This window comes from Oculina patagonica, chromosome 2 (assembly GCF_052425735.1).
Source record: "Oculina patagonica isolate OP01 chromosome 2, crgOcupat, whole genome shotgun sequence".
NCBI lineage: Eukaryota > Metazoa > Cnidaria > Anthozoa > Scleractinia > Oculinidae > Oculina > Oculina patagonica.
In genome coordinates, this window is record NC_135759.1 from 12,118,355 (window position 1) to 12,132,962 (window position 14,608).

Genomic DNA, 14,608 nt, shown 5'->3' on the forward strand with positions numbered 1-14,608 from the left:
AAGTCGAACAAAGCAAGCGTTTACATTGTACTTGTTTACATCTCCACGGCTGTCATGAAGACTACTATATTATGCTGAAACTGAAGCGAAATTAAGCTCAAAGTGTTGAGTCTTACAAGTTTTGACTTGATGTAAAAAGGATAAGACCAAGATTCAAAGGATAAGAAATTACTGATTTGTTGAGCCTATTTTTTTTTTTTTTTTTTCTTGTTGTCAGTTTTCTGATCATCCCCTTATTTTTAGGCGGTGACGCCTATATGCTATGGCCCGGTGGACGGCCGTGTGAGGAGTGAAAGATTACTCCAACCGAGTAGCACTGGAAACTAGGCACTTTGTTGTTTACTCAGTTTCGGTACGCCATCTTTGATTGTCAATGAGTATGAATCAACTTTAAGAGCATCCATCGGCAAAACGCGTAACGTACAGTTAAACGGAGTTTTGGGGTCAGGGGAGAATGATGTACTGGATAATTGTGAGCTCGCTTAAAGAACTTTTTTACCGTTGTACGTGGATTCGAAGTCGGCATACGTGATGGCAGACTAAGTTGACTGATGTTGAATTTGACGAGTGAAGGCCGGTTAGTGTCATAACTTTTGAAACCTTTCCAAAAGGGAGACCGATGGCAGCAGTATCTTGATTAGATTGCAAAGGTGAGCTATCTGAAATCATTGTTTGCTTTGACATGCATTGTTGTCGATAATATTTAACTTTTCCCTTCGCGACTCGCCATCTTCCTTTTACTGCTTTTGATAATATTTATTCGGGTATTTATCTCAAGCCATTAAAAATAACACAGTGACGGTATCCGTATTCCTATTTGTACGAGAAGCCAGAGTTCAGAAAGAACTTCTACCCTATTGCTGATTTAGCTGATCTAAAATGTTTTGTTTGATAAGTTGCATAAATGCATGTAAGTGATTCTAGTAAGCGGTGTTGACTTCATTACATTTCAGAGTTCAGACCATTTCAATACGGAAATGTCACACAATCTTCAGTATCGACTAGGTGTGGAAATCAATCCTGGGCCTTTCTGTTGCTAAATGACGAAGTTCATAATGATTTAATGTATTTATCTTATAATACTGTAGTTTTGTAATGTATTGGAGGTTCGTTTTGTAGTCAAGGCAAATAAAAATTAAAATGAATAAGAAACATGCAATTTCTGGGATCATTGTAAAGCGTCATCGCCTGTGCATGCATGTATGCGTGCCGGTTATTCCTTTTTGAATTCGACAGATTATAATGAGGTCTCTCCATCTCCAGATTTATAATTTTTGCTTTTAAAAATAGAGGTAGTAACTTCATCAAAATTGAACTTACGTTTGGCATGCAGATCGTAGATTTTTCCAAGATTTTGTGATTGCGATATTGGTGACCCTAACAACAGTATCGTAGCGGTATTGCAGCAGGCCCAGGCTATCCCGTCCCATCGTTTTTGGCTGACAGGACATCTATTAATAGAGACAGCGGAATTGAAATTCCTGAAGCTTGGATACCTGCGATCAGAAAGCACAACAGCCGGTCTGCTCAACTACAAAGTGCACCTATGAGGGAATAATTAACAATTAGCCGGCAAGCTCGAGGTTTCTACCGGCTGATAGTTGGCAAAGGGGTGAAGCCCCGAGCCAACTATCAAAAGCCGGTAGAAACCGAGAGCGAGCCGTCTAATTGTGTTAGCATAACCCACTGACCGATCTATTAAACTCACAATATCGCCAGAATTGATTTATTGAAGGTTTTGATTGATAAAATTCAGCGAAGACTACGCACGCGCTCTGAGAGCCTTCTACTTAACAATTAGACTACGAGCCCGAGTTTTCTATGAGCAAATAGTCAACGAGGCGCAGCCGAGTTGACTATCGCTCATAGAAAACGAGGGCGAGTAGACTAATTGTTTTAGTAGAAACTCTAAAGGATTGCAGTCCAAAACCTACAATATTGTGCACTTTGAAAACAAAAATAAAGAAAATTTACCGCTTAAAGACCTACGCGCGCGCGACTGTTTTCTATCGGCGAATAGAAAACAGTGGGAGAACCAATCAGATTTGCGGATTTCCAATAGAACACAGTTGAGTTTCTACTAAATGTTGATAGTAGGCACCTGTGTAGCCAATCAGATTGCGCGATTACCAATAGTAGGTCAGTGTGGTTATGCTTACATCTGTTAGTAGAAACTCAGCTGTGTTCTATTGGAAATCCGCGAATCTGATTTTACTTAAGGTAATCGTAAGCTAATATTGTATTGTAAAATGGGAATGTCTTTTTCTGTTTTGTTGTTTTCTTTTGCTTTGAATTATTTAATTAAACAAAAAAAACAGATCACTGACAGATTGAATCTTTTTTAATTATTGTTCTTGTAGATTGAAATTGACACTTCTCACTTCAAAGGCAATTTCCCAGATTCTTGTGTTATAGAAGGTAAGAACAACATTTACTACCCTGCAAAAGAGAAGACTCCCTTCTCTAATTTGACAGCCCTTTAGCGTGAATCGGGATCTCACGGCTTCAAACAATTCTGAAGCTTTTGCATATATTATTAGTTTCCTCTTGAATGAGAATTAATCTAAAACAAAACTTCTTTCAAGTTTCTTTTATTTGCCCAGCTTATGTTTGGAATTTTAGTCCTTTAAAGCAAATTGATTTGAAAAGCACATGGTGTCCTCTGATCTACATGGCTTACTGTTGCATTGTTTATTTAAGTTGCTTTGATTTTAACTGTGTTCAGTTTATACGACCTTTTTAGTACTTCAGAAAATACAAACGAGTATTTTTATTATTAGTTATAGTGATTCATATTCTATTATTATTATATTCTATTATTATATCTCTATTATTATATTCTATTATTGTTATTTATATTCTATTATTTCTAGTAATTTATGTGTCTTGTCTGTTTTTTTTTAACCTGTCAGTGACCAACGCGATAGCTTATGCTTCTTTGGTCACTGAGCACATTTTATTTTGGTTTTGTATCTATTGTATATTTTCCTTATTTTATTATTGCATTTTCTGTAAATAGTGTTAATATTGTTTAATTGTTGTAAATAGTGTGAAATAATAAAAATCTGAAATCTGAAATCTGTGATGGAAAGCGTAAAAAGCAAAAGGAATTCAGTAGTTTTGCGAAATAGTTTATTATTACCAATTACTGCCTCTCTACACCAAGATGATACCACTGGTGGTTAAATTAATGTCATGATCAGTGACAGTTGTACAGAATGAAAATCTTCCTTTCACCAGAGTGTTTTGAGCTAGTGTTATATTTTGTACAAAGAGTTAGTGTTAATGTTTGTGTTTTTGTGAGTTTTTATTTTTACTGCAGTACTTCAGAAAATACAAACGAGTATTTTTATCATTAGCTATAGTGATAGAAAGTATAACAAGCAAAAGGAATTCAGTAGTTTTGCTGAAGGTTTTGTGCTATCTCACGACACCATGATTCACAAGTATTTTATTATTAAGCAATTATTGGATGAGGCTAAGTATGATATGAAGAATTATGCAGATCGAGTAGGGTGTTATCCGCCGAAGGCTGAGGCGGATTACACCCTCCGAGATCTGCATAATTCTTCATATCATACGAAAGCCGAATTCAATATTCATTAAAAATATTTCCAAGAGCTCTAAAAACACAAAATGAATTAAAATGGATACTAACTTTGGCGTAAAAATTTTTTCTGTTATTCTTGCGCTTGTGCATGCATCGCTAGTGAAAACAGAGCGCTCAAATCCCCAACGGCCTAAATTGTAACACAACACCGCGCACTTCAAGCAGTCACATCCCACTCGATGCGCTTAAATAAATCACTCATATGCTTACATAAATCATTCATACGCTCGCATAAATCATTCATACGCTTACATAAATCGTTTATTCCATCGATTTCTCGAATTGTGAGCTTGGGACGCCTGTGGTCTAAATATCCAAAACACAATTAATGTTCGCGCTTCGCTACGGCGTGACGGCGAAGAGTGGCGTGGGATGCAAAGGGGACAAGGCACCCGCGTCCTGGACCCCCTGGGGAGCTAGGGACCCGCAAAGTGGGAGGTGCTTGGACGGTTGCTATGGAAACCGACACCAAACCGACGAGCCCGAGAGGGGTAGGAGGGCTCCAGGCACCTAGAAACCCCTGGGGAGGGAGTCTTGGCCCTTTGCATCCCTAGGGGAGGAGGGGGCAACGCGACCAGACAGGAGGCGGAACGAACTACAGAAACAAAAACAGTTTTAATGAAGACCGAATAACGAGACACGGCTACGAGGGCGAGGCCAGCTGAACTGCCGCTTGACGGAGCGTGTCCTGCGAGGTATGGACATAGAGCAAGTAAGCGTCACTGGACCATCGGCCCAGAGTTCTGATCAGCGAGTCTGGAAGGCCCGCGGCATTCGCAGAAGTGGCGGTGCCGATGCGAAAGCTATGGCTGGAGAAGTTGCCTTGAACCCCGGCCTGAGCCAGAAGGGAACAAAGGCGATTCGTGACGCGAAGGCGAGACAGAGGCGTCCCATCGGAGAAGAGGAACAGAGGGCCAGCGCTGTTACTCCGGTGATGAAGGTAGTTAGAACAGGACAACTCGGATTAATATTAATCCGCGGATTATAATAATAATAGATTATAATAGGATTATTATAATCCAGTAATAGATTATTATAATCCAGTAATAGATTATTATAATCCAATAATATATTATTATAATCCAGTAATAGATTAAGGCACGGCAAAAAATTGGAAGGATTAGATTATTATTAATATTATAATCTGGATTAATATTAATCTCTATTATAATCCCGATAAAAGCCCGTGAATGTTCAGATAACAGCAAATCGAAAGATACGTTTATTTAAAATATTGTTTAGTAGCTCATTAAACAAATTGCAAACAGTTACTGTTTTCAGCAGACGCACTAATTAAAAAATATCTTTATATTTTACTGATCTTCAGACTGTGCCGTTAGATGCGGGTGAAATACAGTTAAACTATGTTAATGGAGGACGGTTGGAACGATCCTGTCTCTGTTCCAACCGTCCTCCATGAACGTAGTTTAAATTGTATTTCACCTGCATCTAACGGCACAGTCTGATGATCGCTTCGTGTGTGAGTAACTGTCCGTGAAGTTTCTATCTTTAATTATAGTATTCCGCTCTGCATGTATTTGCATCGAGCACTTCTACGATTGTGTGAAACCTTTTACATTTTTCTTTGTTAATTTTACTGATCAGATATCTGTTATATTTAGATACCAAGCAAAAGGGTCCAAGAATGTATAAGATATTGATAAGGCCGCCTTAGATCAATCTTCGGAAGCTCTTCGGATTGCGTTGTTGAGATTTATTATTAAGATTAATATTAATCCGATTAATATTAATCTTACATAAGATTAATATTAATCTTAATAGATTAAGGCACGGCTCAAACCTCAGTAATAGATTATAATAATCTATTACTGGATTATAATAATCTATTACTAGATTATAATAATCTATAACTGGATTATAATAATCATTAGGATTAATATTAATCCGATTAATATTAATCCGAGTTGTCCTGTTAGAAAGACTGCTTACTGGACAAAGCGCACCCCCAGTGCGAGGAAGGAACAGATTCACACCCTGGCGGTACGGATCGGTCTTCGAGGCTTTAATAACCAGCAGAACGCCAGAAGCTTGACGTGGGCGATCCACGGCCAGGTCGCTGATGGACAAATGAACAGAGGGGTCGAAGCCTGAAGGTGGGGTCGTAAACTCGCTGACACGCAGAAAACCAAACCAGGCAGTGCAGAAGGCTGCCCAGAGCATAGCATCATCTGCAGCAGTGAGGTTTAACAGCGAATGGATCGGCAACATGAGATCACGAGTCACGGGAAGACGAGGAGGACGAGAAGGAGCTTTGGAAGCTTGGCAGCGTTTGATACCCTGGAGTACACATTCGAGACGGGTCGTGGTCGTCAACGGGTCGCCAAGACGATTTCGATCTGCAGAGAACGAACAGCAGCCAGATACGACTTGATGGTTCGATAGGAGACAGATGACGACAGGTAAGAGGCGAAAAGTTCCAGGGTCGATTCCTAAGCCGGGAATGGGACACCGGAGGGGTGATTGAGACCGTAGGAAGTGCAAACTCTATGAAGCGGCGCTGGCCTGAAGCATAAGAGCGACATGTTGAGGGGGCTAAGCTTTTACGAAGAAGATGAGTCACCCGCTGGTGGAGAGCAGAGAGCTGAGATCTATCAGGAGCTGGCCAGGAACTGGAGTGGGCTCCATGGCAGCTGTGGGAGCCAGGGACCTCTGAAATTGATAACGGGAGAGAGCGTCAGCAATGGAGTTAGCGCGACCGGGCACGTGGATGGCGTAGACCCAAAAGGAGTGGCGAGCTGCGGCTAGGAACAAACTGCGCAGGAGACCCCCGAGGGGACCATCTGAGCAGAAGCGTCTGGATATCACTTCAGCCACACCCTGGTTATCGCACCAGAACTGAACCCGGAGTCCGCGCCAAGACGAGCCCCACACGTGGGCGGCCAACACGATGGGGAAAAGCTCTTTGAACGCGATGCTGGCAGACTGCTGTGAAGGAAGCCAGCAACCCGAAAACCACTGGCCGTCCAGGAAGGCGCCCTAGCCTATTACACCTGCTGCGTCCGTCGAGACCTGGAGATCTGCGAGCTGTGACCAACGAGGTGATGTAAAGAAACTGGTACCGTTCCAATCGCGGAGGAAGACGGACCACCAAACCAAATCGGCGCGTGTGTCCTGGTTAAGTGAAGGCTAACCAATGTCGTCGGCCGAGTGGGAACAGCATAGCTGGACGAAACGGCGGCCATTGAAGTCTGCAAGGAAGGCATTGTGGCGTACGATACCACACAAGACACTTGTGGCGCTGTTGAGCGGAATGAAGCCGTGGCCACGGACGCTTGCAGTACGGCCGGGGCGTTGCTGGACGCCTGAGACATTGTAGAATACCTGAATAACAGAAAACCATGAAGGACACGCGAAAAAGCGGACTACAGAGAGTACGAAACGGTGCGAAGAACGATGGAACGAAACAATGCTTGTACCTGGCACTAATGCCCGCTGTGAGCCCGCGGGCGAGAGCGAGGCTAGGCGGAGCCTGGGGTCTGAAAAGCTCCGCTAAACATTAACTTTTGCCAAGGAACTTGACACCAAATAATTTGTTAAGCCCACAGGCGGCCCAAGCTCTCTATCAGATTACCTTTTACGTGACTCTTGCTTATGAGCGGTGTTGTGTTACAAAGATTCGATTTATAAGGGTTTGTACGGGAAACAACGGTTTTGCTTTAAAAGCAAAAAAAATGTATTTTTTGCTAGTGAAAACCAGGCTTCATCATCCTGTCAAAATCTATTTTTACGGAGCCTGATATTTCGTTTCTGAACTCCATATTATTGTTAGTGAAAACCAGGCTTCATCATCCTGTCAAAATCTATTTTTACGGAGCCTGATATTTCGTTTCTGAACTCCATATTATTGTTTTACGTTTGAAAAGTAGTAACAGCAGTTACTATTGCCAAAATAGACAGGCCTTCAACTTAGATACATGAAGATCAAGTAAATGCGGACAATTATCTTAAAGGTTTTCAGTTATAATCAGTTATAATTAGCCTACTACAGGATGCCCTTTATTGAATAGCGAGGGACTTCTCTTGAAAAAGGCCTGTTTCATCATTGGTCAGTTTCGATCCGAACAAATGGGTTAATTAAGTTTACAAGACGATACGGCTTGTTTTCAAGTTCATGCTAAAGGTAATTCATTTTGTAACAATGAAAGTGAAATTGTTTTTTCTGTTTTCATTCGTTCTGGTATCATTTCAGTTGCCGGTGCTTCAATTCGTGTCTTGATGTAAGGTTTAAAGGTTCAGTGAGTAGCTATATTGAGCGTTTTGTGGAGCAACGTCTCTTTATCGCAATGTTTTGACGTATAAGACAATACTTTTACAAAACAAATTTAAGCGTTGATAGTTTAAATTTTTTCAAATGCATTTTCCGGTATCTGAGAGAAATTGAAATCCAAATTGTTCCGGGGGTGCATGCCCCCGGATCCCCCTAGTCGGATCACGCTTCCGCGTTCGAGTTTAACCTAGGCTCTAACCGGGTATCCGGTCGTTTCGCCTACGAGTGGTTTCGCTAACGACCAGTTCGCTAACGAGTTAGGTCCATTCGCCTACATCTGAAGTTGTTTTGCTAACGAGCCGTAGGTCGTTTCGCTAACGATTTATGAAGATTCATATTTTAAATAGTGATAGAACATTACAGTAGCAAATCAATCCGCATTAAAGACTCCTTTCATACGTTGTTTTTGGCGATGCCCAGGTGCATGCCATCAAATTCAACGACGTAAACACGACAGTTTAAAACATAGCTAGATGTGTCTCCATGTTTGTCCGAAGAGGACTGGAAGACTTAAGGTCAAGTCTCCCAATCTTCCGCGTAACATTTAAGACTGATCAACATTGTCGTCGTCGAAGTATGGGTGATCAAAAGCTTATTTCACCCAGCTTTTTTTCAACAATCGGCCAATTTGGGTCTGCTAACTGAACATATGCAAATTACAATGACCAAAAGTTTGGTGAAGTTTTATTAGCGCAGTTTTGTAGTATGATTATTAAAAAGTTTGGCGAGATTTTGAAATCGAATATAAAAATGGTTTAAATAGATGTAAAAATATAAAAGGATACTCTAAATTTTCGATCGCCTTCTGCGGTCTTCTTCAGAGAATGATGGATTTTTGCAAGGTCCGCAGAATTCTAATAAGTTGCATTGACGTTATTGTAGACGTTCTGATCTTGCAACATCTCCTGGACCTGGTTATGATAGTCAGTTTTGTTCATGACAACTGTACAGTTGTCACTCTCCCGGAAAACACAGAAACGCGAATACCACTGAGGCCCATAAACAGCTGTATTGGCGCGCCAACCTACGAACTATCAAAGTATCTGGCCTCCCTTCTGAAGCACCTCGTGAATGAAACCGAATATTCTGTCAAGAACGCTAATTATAAACAGTTTGCAGAGTTTGTAAGTGACCAGGAAGTGACTGATGAAGAGCTGGTTGTGTCATTTGACGTGGTTTCACTATTCACCTCCATACCAATCGACATGGCTATAGATATCGTTCAGCGAAAACTCGAGGGATCTGACAATTGGAGAATTCATACACAGCTGACTAAAGGCCAGGTCCTGGATCTACTCTCCTTTTTGCTGCACAACAGTTATTTTGTATTCGAGGGAACCCAATACCACCAGGTATCGGGATGTGCCATGGGATCACCAGTCAGTGCGGTGATCGCAGAGCTTGTAATGCAAGAAGTTGAAGAGAAAGCGTTAGAAACCTTGGCCGTTCAACCAAATTGGTGGCGCCGCTATGGCGATGATTCGAATGCGTGCATTAAGAGGGACGGTGTTGAAGCTTTTCACAGCCACTTAAACTCGATAAACACCAACATTCAGTTTACAGTGGAGATGCCTACAACAACTATGGGCAAGAACAGCATAGCCTTCCTGGACACCAACAACACCATTAATGAGGATGGTAGGATCGAGGTGGGTGTATACCGCAAGACCACACATACGAGCAAGTATTTAGACTTCCATTCACACAGCCCAGCGCAAAGCAAGAGAGCTGTCGTTAAGACTCTAATGGACCGAGCTAAGTGCATTCCATCAACAACCGCGCAAAACAAAACGAGCAACAACGCGTTATTAATGACCTAAAAGCTAACGGTTATCCCGAGAGCTTCATCAAGTCAGCTGGCGAATCAAACAAAACAAACACGCAACCAAGAACCCAGGAAAATCCAAAGGCATACACGTCCATCCCGTATGTGAAAGGAGCGTCGGAGCCCGTTGGACGGATTTTGAGCCGCAAAAACATCAAGACAGCATTTAAACCAGTACGGACGTTAGGAAATATCTTCAAAAAGCCCAAGGACCGACCGAATAAGGAGCGGTTGAAAGGAATTGTATACAAAGTGACTTGCAGGACATGCTCATTTGCATACGTTGGGGAAAGCAAAAGAAGCTGGAAATCGCAAGAGGCCGAACACAAACCCGGAACAAACGGAAATATCAACTCCGCGATTAAACATCATGCAGAAATCGGCCACGACATACATCCAAGTTACGCCGAAATTCTTGAAACAGGTGTAGGCAGCAAGAACAAAAGACTGTTTCTGGAGTCTTTACATTCTTTCCTCAACAAAAACACTATAAACGAAAGAGCGCCCTTCCCAAGGGTTTAGACATCGCTAGTTGCTCCCCAGGGGGGCAACGAACAATAACGTCAATGCAACTTATTAGAATTCTGCGAACCTTGCAAAAATCCATCATTCTCTGAAGAAGACCGCAGAAGGCGATCGAAAATTTAGAGTATCCTTTTATATTTTTAGATCTGTTTAAACCATTTTTATATTTTAAGCTATGACCACAGATCGCTCCAGCAGTTTTATTTGAAATCGAAGTGTCTTCACAACTGATTAAAAGTTTGGTGAGGTTTTGTAATCGGAGCGTCTTCACAATTAATTAAAAGTTTGGCGAGGTTTTGTAATCAAAGCGTCTTCACAATTGATAAAAAATTTGGCGAGGTTTTGTAATCAAAGCTTCTTCACAATTGAATAAAAGTTTGACGAGGTTTTTTAATTGAAGCTAAGCGTCTTCACATAATTGAAAGTTTAGTGAGGTTTTGTAAACGAAGCGTCTTCACAATTGATTGAAAGTTTAGTGAGGAAAGTAAACATAAAGTAAAGTTTAAAAGGACACAGATTAAAATCTGTTCCCTTTTTAACTAAAACAATTATGGCAAAGTAGACCTTAAAAGGTCTCCTTTGCCACGCACCATAATTTTACTATATTTTGTTACACACACGTTTTTTTTAAGAGAAGTAAGTTGTTTACAGTTTAAGTTTCTTAACAATACCAGTTAATCAGTGGTGCGCGCAAGGTAAGTGTGATTTTTTTCAGCTTTGTTATCGACTTTTTTATTGTTTATACTTGTGACTTTCTGGACAAAGCAAGTTAATTAGTGCCTCGCGCTTCATAAGTGTGATTTTAGCTCTTAAAAGATTTACACATGGTTTACCAAGGTGAGTTCGATTGTCTTGATTTCAAAATTATTTTCAGCGTTTCTCTTTCTTTGGTGACTGAAGCTTTGTTCTACTGTTGAATAAAAAGAACTGAAAGAGACGTTAGGGTAATAACTTAATACCTTAGCGAAACGACCTACAGATCGTTAGCGAAACAACTTTAGACGTTAGCGAATCGAACTAACTCATTAGCAAACTGGTCGTTAGCGAAACGACTCGTAGGCGAAACGTGCTAACACTTTTTTGGCATTAGTTGGCTTTGCGAGCATTTTTTTTACATTTTATCCCAAATAGCACTGCTAGCATTATTTGGATTTTCGACTGATTATTTGTATAATTTTGTATTAAAAAGCACAATCTGCCTTTGTTTATGGCGTCCAAAAATGCATTTTGTCCTCATTTTAGTCAAAGGAGCCGAGAAGGCCTGGGGAATAGGTTTCATAGGTCAGCGGTTGCCATATAGAAACTCAGTCCATCGCACTCATTTCAAGATGTCGTCATCCACGTTGTCATCGAGGAACAATGGAAGTCAGCCAGCCAAGGCATAGATAGCTCGGGAGCGTACTCTGACATCAAACATCGATCGTTACATTTCGTTGTTGAAAAATGTAAATGAAAATCTGAAAAATGTAGTATTCTAAGATAAAAAAAGCGGGAAAAAAGTGAGCATTTTTATGTAACCCACAAGCACTTTTTTGTGAAAAAAAGCCAGCATAATTTTAGCACTTTTTTGGCAAAAAACAAGCACTGCTTTAAGCATTTAAAGCTTTTTTTTTTACGAGCACTATCGGTAAGAGCCTAGTTTAACCCCTCCCACTCAGAAATCTTTGCTGCGCGGTCCCTGTATATAATATATGTGCTGACAGAAAAGTAATACAAAACGCAATTCAGCGCCTCCCAAACAGTTAAAAACACATTCAAAATAGCAAATAGCACTGCTAGCATTATTTGGATTTTCGACTGATTATTTGTATAATTTTGTATTAAAAAGCACAATCTGCCTTTGTTTATGGCGTCCAAAGATGCATTTTGTCCTCATTTTAGTCAAAGGAGCCGAGAAGGCCTGGGGAATAGGTTTCATAGGTCAGCGGTTGCCATATAGAAACTCAGTCCATCGCACTCATTTCAAGATGTCGTCATCCACGTTGTCATCGAGGAACAATGGAAGTCAGCCAGCCAAGGCATAGATAGCTCGGGAGCGTACTCTGACATCAAACATCGATCGTTACATTTCGTTGTTGAAAAATGTAAATGAAAATCTGAAAAATGTAGTATTCTAAGATAAAAAAAAGCGGGAAAAAAGTGAGCATTTTTATGTAACCCACAAGCACTTTTTTGTGAAAAAAAGCCAGCATAATTTTAGCACTTTTTTGGCAAAAAACAAGCACTGCTTTAAGCATTTAAAGCTTTTTTTTTTACGAGCACTATCGGTAAGAGCCTAGTTTAACCCCTCCCACTCAGAAATCTTTGCTGCGCGGTCCCTGTATATAATATATGTGCTGACAGAAAAGTAATACAAAACGCAATTCAGCGCCTCCCAAACAGTTAAAAACACATTCAAAGGTTACACTTTATTTTGGTGGTGAAAAGAAAAAAAATAGAATTTGCGCTACGAAGCCAGAGAGCGCAAAGCACAAAAATGAAGTGAGACCGTTACATTATTGAACGCTTATTTGGAAAAAAGGGAAGGACGACACTTCATCGAATTACCATGAGGTTGCTCGAAGGGCCTTTGATTTAACTAGGCGCGAGAAATTAGTTGGTAAGCATAAGTTGGCGTGAGATCAAAGTTTCAGGCATGAGACTCACACCTAAGGCGTGAGAGTTGGCAGGTATATACATGGAGTGTTAAAACATGATAAATATTGTAAGTAATTCTAAAAAATATTAAAGTTTTATATAATTTCTGTCTTGTCTGGTCTTTGTTTTATTGAGACAGAGAGCGATGAATGTTTCTTAGCTTAAAAAAACACAACCTGAGATCAAAATATCTTTAGCAACTGTTATTATAATACATAACCACACAAAGCTTGTAATTTTTGTGACAGTTAAAACTTGCTTGCACAATCTGTTTCTTGTCATGAAGTTATAGTGACCAGCAATAGAAATGACTGCAGCTCATTGCTTTCTCACGAAATCAGGGAATCAAATGTTTCGTACTTGTAGTTTCAACTCCTCCTCCTCCCCTGTACACTGATTAGCTTACATTATTGTTATTGAACTAAAGGATTCCTGATGCCAAAAAACAGTAGAGTTCATGGTTCTATTAAAGACTGGAGTTTGTTTCCATGGAAAAGCCTTCTGCCCAATACAAAGGTACTTAAGTTTGCTTTTGATTGACTTGGTCATAGCTACATTATAATTTTATTACCTATTACATGTACGTAAATATCAAAGCAGTGAGTAATGCTATTTGCATATTCTGTTTATTCAAACCCTGGATATCCTTTTTTATAATCCATCAAATATAAGTCTCCATTTTGCGTAAAAATGTACACCAAGATTGTCTGTGGACATTATCTGTTCCGAGAACCGAACAGCTTTCTGCAAATAAGTGCTGACATATAAAGGTTTATACAAACATCTTTGTGACCCAGTGTCCCCAAAAACCATATAAACTCTTAACATTTTTATCCGTTTTGTGATAGTAAAATCCTGGCAAAGTCCCACTATTTCAAAGAAACTAAGATGATAATCATATACATTCCCCAAAATTGATGAGAGCAGATTTTTTTGCTTTAAATACAACGTTTTTCGTCGATATTTTTTTGCCCACCTTGTTGGCATATTACCTACATTAGCATCTTTTCAAATTAGGATTTTAGCTGATGCGACACGAAAAATAATGGCTTTCTTGAAAAGCTGGTGTTCCGCCAGTTTTACTGTTTCGTTCCTCTAATTGCTTTAGGAACAAACTCAGAATACACTTAAAGGAACTGTAATTTAGGCCGAAATCAGTAACAGGAACAACGATGTCTGAATTCGGAACAAAGGGTTCCTTTTGTTATAAATGTGAACACAAAGTTCCTTTTTATTTCGAATAAAGGGAACTCTTTGTTCCGTTTTTATCTTTATAGGAACATATGGTCCTTTTTGAATGGTTCCGATTTTATCGAGTGTTCTCTTTTAAACAATTTGTTCCTAATAACGAGCGCATTACGTTCCGGAGTTCGATAATGAGGAACGACTGTTCCGCTTAAGCATTTTCTTATGAACGATTGGGAACGTGCTATTCCTAATCGTGGCATGTCGTTCCCAAATGTTTTAAATGGTTCCTTTCAAAAGCAAGTTTGTTCCTTAGAAATGTGTTCCTTTTCCAGTTGAATGGGAACAACAGTTCTTTTTCATATTGGAACTGATAAGTTCCACTTTAAGATAAAGAGGAACTAGCATTTCTTGTTTTACTTGGTTTACTAAATGGGAACGATGGTTCCTATTTTGGTTTGATCAACAGGAGCGCGAGTTTTGATTTCAGCTTGTCAATCTAACATGCCCGAGGGCAAGTTTAATATTAGCCTTGGCT

The 14,608-nt window shown here is 40.1% G+C and overlaps 1 protein-coding gene across 1 annotated transcript in view; it reads left to right on the forward strand.

Moving 5' to 3' along the window:
• LOC144639395 (allantoicase-like) overlaps positions 1-14,608 on the forward strand; it is a 70,192-nt gene that overhangs the window by 42,296 nt on the left and 13,288 nt on the right. Inside the window, exons 10-11 of the mRNA XM_078498711.1 lie at positions 2,361-2,418; positions 13,313-13,401. Of these exons, the coding sequence (XP_078354837.1) occupies positions 2,361-2,418; positions 13,313-13,401 (147 nt within the window). The remainder of the gene's footprint in view (positions 1-2,360; positions 2,419-13,312; positions 13,402-14,608) is intronic.